Source organism: Pezoporus flaviventris, unplaced genomic scaffold, assembly GCF_033815535.1.
Source record: "Pezoporus flaviventris isolate CSIRO_AGI_PZ_B2104156 unplaced genomic scaffold, CSIRO_AGI_Pfla_v1 ptg000070l, whole genome shotgun sequence".
In the NCBI taxonomy this organism is placed as follows: Eukaryota; Metazoa; Chordata; class Aves; order Psittaciformes; family Psittacidae; genus Pezoporus; species Pezoporus flaviventris.
The window spans coordinates 8,048,780-8,055,681 of record NW_026892618.1 but is presented as its reverse complement, the minus strand read 5'-3'; the positions used below and the strand labels follow the sequence as shown (position 1 = coordinate 8,055,681).

The 6,902-nt window shown below is 59.6% G+C and overlaps 5 protein-coding genes across 5 annotated transcripts; 2 read left to right on the top strand and 3 right to left on the bottom strand.

Moving 5' to 3' along the window:
- Window positions 1-398: 398 nt before the first annotated feature.
- Window positions 399-812, top strand: LOC133279024 (histone H4). The gene has a single exon (XM_061472365.1). It carries the CDS (start codon window positions 414-416, stop codon window positions 723-725), a length of 312 nt encoding a protein of 103 aa, XP_061328349.1. The 5' UTR covers window positions 399-413; the 3' UTR covers window positions 726-812.
- Window positions 813-1,706: 894 nt separating this feature from the next.
- LOC133279005 (histone H2A type 2-C) lies at window positions 1,707-2,246 on the bottom strand. The gene has a single exon (XM_061472344.1). It carries the CDS (start codon window positions 2,215-2,217, stop codon window positions 1,828-1,830), a length of 390 nt encoding a protein of 129 aa, XP_061328328.1. The 5' UTR covers window positions 2,218-2,246; the 3' UTR covers window positions 1,707-1,827.
- Window positions 2,247-3,063: 817 nt separating this feature from the next.
- Window positions 3,064-3,554, bottom strand: LOC133279010 (histone H3). The gene has a single exon (XM_061472349.1). It carries the CDS (start codon window positions 3,542-3,544, stop codon window positions 3,134-3,136), a length of 411 nt encoding a protein of 136 aa, XP_061328333.1. The 5' UTR covers window positions 3,545-3,554; the 3' UTR covers window positions 3,064-3,133.
- Window positions 3,555-4,402: 848 nt separating this feature from the next.
- Window positions 4,403-4,940, top strand: LOC133279012 (histone H2A type 2-C). Its single transcript, XM_061472352.1, has one exon. The coding sequence runs from the start codon at window positions 4,432-4,434 to the stop codon at window positions 4,819-4,821; it is 390 nt and encodes a 129-aa protein (XP_061328336.1). The 5' UTR covers window positions 4,403-4,431; the 3' UTR covers window positions 4,822-4,940.
- An 895-nt stretch (window positions 4,941-5,835) lies between these two features.
- Window positions 5,836-6,249, bottom strand: LOC133279026 (histone H4). The gene has a single exon (XM_061472366.1). It carries the CDS (start codon window positions 6,232-6,234, stop codon window positions 5,923-5,925), a length of 312 nt encoding a protein of 103 aa, XP_061328350.1. The 5' UTR covers window positions 6,235-6,249; the 3' UTR covers window positions 5,836-5,922.
- Window positions 6,250-6,902: the final 653 nt, after the last annotated feature.

Here is a 6,902-nt window from a genome sequence, read left to right as displayed (position 1 = left end):
AGATGGTCAACATGACCTTCAGAAACGGTCCGCGGAGGAATCAAGGCCGTCCGGTACAAGATCACTGACGCTCTCGGCCCCTCAGAGAGGGAAGGTCTGTGCGCCCTCGCTCCGCCTTGGGAGGGAAGATGCCGGGAAACGGCGCTTCAGGGCCTCCGGGGGTTGAGGGATGGCGAATGGGGCGGAGGCAGAGGCGGGGACCGGCGCGGCAAAGCCGGCCGGGGCCCGGGGGAGGTTCCCGAAAGGGGCGAAGGGCGAAAGCCCCGCCCCTCGGCGCGCACGCAGGGGGGAGCAGGCCCTGCCCCCGTCAGCCGTGCCCCGCCCCTGTTTCCAATCAGGTCGGATCTCAGCGTATAAAGCGCCCGGCGCGCCCAGCTTGTATCGTTGAGTTAGTAGGCACCTAAAGCAGCGCGATGTCCGGTCGAGGCAAGGGCGGGAAGGGGCTCGGCAAAGGTGGCGCTAAGCGGCATCGCAAGGTGTTGCGCGACAACATCCAGGGCATCACTAAGCCGGCCATCCGGCGCCTGGCTCGGCGTGGCGGCGTGAAGCGCATCTCGGGGCTCATCTACGAAGAGACTCGCGGTGTGTTGAAGGTCTTTCTGGAGAACGTGATCCGCGATGCTGTCACCTACACGGAGCACGCCAAGAGAAAGACGGTGACCGCCATGGACGTGGTCTATGCTCTGAAACGCCAGGGGCGCACTCTTTACGGCTTCGGCGGTTAAAACTTTCCGCTCCCGTGTACATTTTGAGAACCCAAAGGCTCTTTTAAGAGCCACCCAGTTTGTCTTTTGAAAGAGCTGTGTCGCCGTATGTCGGTTTTCGTTTGTACCCTTTTTTGCTCGTTCCCGATGTTTTTGTTTTTTTTTTGGCGGTGCTGTAACCCGTTTGGTTTAACCGTTCTCTCGACTTTGTGTACAGCGCTCTGCGGCAGCGCTGCTCTCTGCTTCTGTTTGCTTTCGACTTCGCTTCCGCCGCATTTGTAGGAGCGTGCTCGGGGCGCTCTGCCGTGCAAGGCAAGCGCTGTGGTGGTTTGTGGCTTCTCGAAGCACTTTGCCGGTGCCAGAGCGTCCTGGAGGCTGCTGGGGCCTGAAGGATAAGCCGGCTGCCTTTCAGCAGCACCTTCGCTTTGAGCAAAAGCAGGCCGAGGCGATCGTCCGCATTCTCTGATGAAATAAAAAAGGGGTGAAAGCCGTCTCTTAACTCGCTAAGGTCTTCAGTACTCGCCAGCGGTAGCCCCTTTGCTTCCTCCTGCCCGCTCGCGCCTGAATGGGGTGTGACGGCGCCGAATTCGCTTCAGCCGGCGGGTGCGGAAGGGGGCTCCGCGCGCCTGTGCTGGGGGAGGTGTATGTCTGTGCGGTGGAGGCCTGGTGGTACCTGTAGCCGGGCCGCATCTCTGGCGGGGAGCAGGTTATACACGCTCAATCTCGTGATAAGCCCGCATGGGCCACAGTTGGCTCCGGGCAACTCCACGCTCGGTTGAACTCGTGTTCCGCGGGCGCTCGCCCCACCAGCACCATCGCACAAGCGGAAGGGTTGCAAAGCGCTCACCCGCCAGACGGGGTGATGGGCGGGGCACACAAAGGAAAATACATTTCCTTCCCCAGCCGTGCCTCAGCACTCGGGGATAACTGTGCCGGGCGCCTGCAGAAGGGAGAGGTTGGTCTCCCCCGCTATCGCCCCGACCCTCCCACAAAAAACGTGGGGATTCCACTCCCTGCCGCCTACTTAACAGCCTTTCAAGCTCTTTCTCGAGGCTGTGGGTGGCTCTGAAAAGAGCCTTTGGGGTTCGCTTCGGTGGGCAGGAAATATATCTGCACACGACTTTTACTTGCTCTTGGCCTTATGGCTCTCAGTCTTCTTGGGCAGCAGCACGGCCTGGATGTTGGGCAGCACGCCACCCTGCGCGATCGTCACCTTGCCCAGCAGCTTGTTGAGCTCCTCGTCGTTGCGGATGGCGAGCTGCAGGTGCCGCGGGATGATGCGAGTCTTCTTGTTGTCGCGCGCCGCGTTGCCCGCCAGCTCCAGGATCTCGGCCGTCAGGTACTCCAGCACGGCTGCCAAGTACACCGGGGCGCCGGCGCCCACCCGCTCCGCGTAATTGCCCTTGCGCAACAAGCGGTGGACGCGGCCCACGGGGAACTGCAGTCCGGCCCGCGACGAGCGTGACTTGGCCTTGGCACGCGCCTTCCCGCCCTGCTTCCCACGCCCGGACATCTTCGCTTCTACGTCTGCCGGTCGATACCAAGCACCCACTACGAGCGCAAAATTAAGGCAGGCAAAGTACCTGCGCCCTGACGCCAGCCCTTATATCGCTTCCCTTTGCGCGGCCGGAGGCTCCCGATAGGCCGATCCGCCTCCTCGCACAATACGCACCCAATAGCGCAGCGAATCTCATCCCGACCAATCGCGAGGGGCGCAGGCGCCCAAGGATGGGGCGGGAAGGGGCGGGCTTCCGCAGGCGGCTCCGCTCGGGCGCAACGGTCGCTCCCGCCGCCTCCGCTTGCATCCGCGGGGACTGCGCAGCCCGTATTTCCTGCGGTTCTCTCCTCCTTTGTTTAAATGCTTTGAATCAGGACGGCAAAGCGTGGGTTGGAGGGGACAGAGGAGGAGGGAAGAGACAATGTGGCTGTGTCGGTGAGCGGGAGTGAAGAGGGCAGAATGCTTTCCTTCCCGCCCCCGGTTCATGCTGGGCTTTTACCAGCAGTATGGTTGTGCTCCTTATCAACACTGGTTCAGCTCCGAATTTTCCGTTAGTGCCTGGTGATAAAACGTCAGCTACAGCCTGATTTATATACTTGTCTAAGAGCGAACTTTACCACGTTCAAGAACTGTGCACGCTTCTTCGGTTTAGAAAAGCAGGGCAACTCATCCCCTTGCGTTTCCTTACCAAAATTAGCTCTTCACGGTGGACAATTACGTGAACGCGATTTCTAAATTACGATGGAAATTAACTACAAGTTCAGTTCCCTCGTCTACATTTCGATGTTAAAATTATTTTAGTAATATTTAGCTAATGTTTAAATACAAAAAGTTTAAGTGTTACGGCTCTCCCATTGGTTATGGAGTGGCTCTTAAAAGAGCCTTTGTGTTGTTTAAAATATTTTCTCAGATGGCAAAGTTGTAAACACGTCTAGGCGCGCTCGCCGCGGATGCGCCGCGCCAGCTGGATGTCCTTGGGCATGATGGTGACGCGCTTGGCGTGGATGGCACACAGGTTGGTGTCCTCGAAGAGCCCCACCAGATAAGCCTCGCTCGCCTCCTGCAGCGCCATCACGGCCGAGCTCTGGAAGCGCAGGTCGGTCTTGAAGTCCTGCGCGATCTCGCGCACCAGGCGCTGGAAGGGCAGCTTGCGGATCAGCAGCTCCGTTGACTTCTGGTAGCGCCGGATCTCGCGCAGCGCCACCGTGCCGGGACGGTACCGGTGCGGCTTCTTCACGCCGCCCGTGGCTGGCGCGCTCTTGCGGGCCGCTTTAGTGGCCAACTGCTTGCGGGGCGCCTTCCCGCCTGTCGATTTACGAGCAGTTTGCTTCGTACGCGCCATTACTCACAGCAGGCAACTCGGCCAACGAACCGCAGAACCTCCGTAAGGATGTTTTCCGGAGAGGTATATATAGCACTGGTGCGCCTCTCTGATTGGCGGGCGGGGAAGTGCAGCCTTTTATTGGAGGGTTGAAGTTTTAAAGTTCCCGCTTCTAGGCAGTTACCGCCCAGCCCAGGCACCATTTCTGTGATGCTATTCATACTCATACATATTTTCACTCAGTGAGTGTAGGGTCTGTGTTCAGGCTGTGTCCCCTCTTGTGCATTTGCAGGGGCGGGCCAGGTACGGCTAGAGAGGAATGAGCTGTGGTACTTTTACGGTGCAAGAAAGCGTGCATATTTTTTGTAACTCGGAAAATTCCCGGGCTGAACCAGTGTTGATAAGGAGCACAACCATACTGCTGGTAAAAGCCCAGCATGAACCGGGGGCGGGAAGGAAAGCATTCTGCCCTCTTCACTCCCGCTCACCGACACAGCCACATTGTCTCTTCCCTCCTCCTCTGTCCCCTCCAACCCACGCTTTGCCGTCCTGATTCAAAGCATTTAAACAAAGGAGGAGAGAACCGCAGGAAATACGGGCTGCGCAGTCCCCGCGGATGCAAGCGGAGGCGGCGGGAGCGACCGTTGCGCCCGAGCGGAGCCGCCTGCGGAAGCCCGCCCCTTCCCGCCCCATCCTTGGGCGCCTGCGCCCCTCGCGATTGGTCGGGATGAGATTCGCTGCGCTATTGGGTGCGTATTGTGCGAGGAGGCGGATCGGCCTATCGGGAGCCTCCGGCCGCGCAAAGGGAAGCGATATAAGGGCTGGCGTCAGGGCGCAGGTACTTTGCCTGCCTTAATTTTGCGCTCGTAGTGGGTGCTTGGTATCGACCGGCAGACGTAGAAGCGAAGATGTCCGGGCGTGGGAAGCAGGGCGGGAAGGCGCGTGCCAAGGCCAAGTCACGCTCGTCGCGGGCCGGACTGCAGTTCCCCGTGGGCCGCGTCCACCGCTTGTTGCGCAAGGGCAATTACGCGGAGCGGGTGGGCGCCGGCGCCCCGGTGTACTTGGCAGCCGTGCTGGAGTACCTGACGGCCGAGATCCTGGAGCTGGCGGGCAACGCGGCGCGCGACAACAAGAAGACTCGCATCATCCCGCGGCACCTGCAGCTCGCCATCCGCAACGACGAGGAGCTCAACAAGCTGCTGGGCAAGGTGACGATCGCGCAGGGTGGCGTGCTGCCCAACATCCAGGCCGTGCTGCTGCCCAAGAAGACTGAGAGCCATAAGGCCAAGAGCAAGTAAAAGTCGTGTGCAGATATATTTCCTGCCCACCGAAGCGAACCCCAAAGGCTCTTTTCAGAGCCACCCACAGCCTCGAGAAAGAGCTTGAAAGGCTGTTAAGTAGGCGGCAGGGAGTGGAATCCCCACGTTTTTTGTGGGAGGGTCGGGGCGATAGCGGGGGAGACCAACCTCTCCCTTCTGCAGGCGCCCGGCACAGTTATCCCCGAGTGCTGAGGCACGGCTGGGGAAGGAAATGTATTTTCCTTTGTGTGCCCCGCCCATCACCCCGTCTGGCGGGTGAGCGCTTTGCAACCCTTCCGCTTGTGCGATGGTGCTGGTGGGGCGAGCGCCCGCGGAACACGAGTTCAACCGAGCGTGGAGTTGCCCGGAGCCAACTGTGGCCCATGCGGGCTTATCACGAGATTGAGCGTGTATAACCTGCTCCCCGCCAGAGATGCGGCCCGGCTACAGGTACCACCAGGCCTCCACCGCACAGACATACACCTCCCCCAGCACAGGCGCGCGGAGCCCCCTTCCGCACCCGCCGGCTGAAGCGAATTCGGCGCCGTCACACCCCATTCAGGCGCGAGCGGGCAGGAGGAAGCAAAGGGGCTACCGCTGGCGAGTACTGAAGACCTTAGCGAGTTAAGAGACGGCTTTCACCCCTTTTTTATTTCATCAGAGAATGCGGACGATCGCCTCGGCCTGCTTTTGCTCAAAGCGAAGGTGCTGCTGAAAGGCAGCCGGCTTATCCTTCAGGCCCCAGCAGCCTCCAGGACGCTCTGGCACCGGCAAAGTGCTTCGAGAAGCCACAAACCACCACAGCGCTTGCCTTGCACGGCAGAGCGCCCCGAGCACGCTCCTACAAATGCGGCGGAAGCGAAGTCGAAAGCAAACAGAAGCAGAGAGCAGCGCTGCCGCAGAGCGCTGTACACAAAGTCGAGAGAACGGTTAAACCAAACGGGTTACAGCACCGCCAAAAAAAAAACAAAACATCGGGAACGAGCAAAAAAGGGTACAAACGAAAACCGACATACGGCGACACAGCTCTTTCAAAAGACAAACTGGGTGGCTCTTAAAAGAGCCTTTGGGTTCTCAAAATGTACACGGGAGCGGAAAGTTTTAACCGCCGAAGCCGTAAAGAGTGCGCCCCTGGCGTTTCAGAGCATAGACCACGTCCATGGCGGTCACCGTCTTTCTCTTGGCGTGCTCCGTGTAGGTGACAGCATCGCGGATCACGTTCTCCAGAAAGACCTTCAACACACCGCGAGTCTCTTCGTAGATGAGCCCCGAGATGCGCTTCACGCCGCCACGCCGAGCCAGGCGCCGGATGGCCGGCTTAGTGATGCCCTGGATGTTGTCGCGCAACACCTTGCGATGCCGCTTAGCGCCACCTTTGCCGAGCCCCTTCCCGCCCTTGCCTCGACCGGACATCGCGCTGCTTTAGGTGCCTACTAACTCAACGATACAAGCTGGGCGCGCCGGGCGCTTTATACGCTGAGATCCGACCTGATTGGAAACAGGGGCGGGCACGGCTGACGGGGGCAGGGCCTGCTCCCCCTGCGTGCGCGCCGAGGGGCGGGGCTTTCGCCCTTCGCCCCTTTCGGGAACCTCCCCCGGGCCCCGGCCGGCTTTGCCGCGCCGGTCCCCGCCTCTGCCTCCGCCCCATTCGCCATCCCTCAACCCCCGGAGGCCCTGAAGCGCCGTTTCCCGGCATCTTCCCTCCCAAGGCGGAGCGAGGGCGCACAGACCTTCCCTCTCTGAGGGGCCGAGAGCGTCAGTGATCTTGTACCGGACGGCCTTGATTCCTCCGCGGACCGTTCTGAAGGTCATGTTGACCATCTCTCGTTAGTTCTAAGGTCACATCAGAAGTGCTCGATGGTAATATTGAGAACCGGCTGCTAAATTTAAGAACTGACAGGTCACCCCCGTGGCCTTATGGTTGTGTTATATGCATTGAAGCATAAGGAAAAACGTGTCTATGTCTTTACTTCAGACCAGAAATAAAGCTGGCTATGCCTGACTCAGAGTAATAGGTCCACAAAGATCTTTTTCATTATAGAAGCCGAGAAAGCACTCCATTTTCTCCCCTGTGCCTGTGG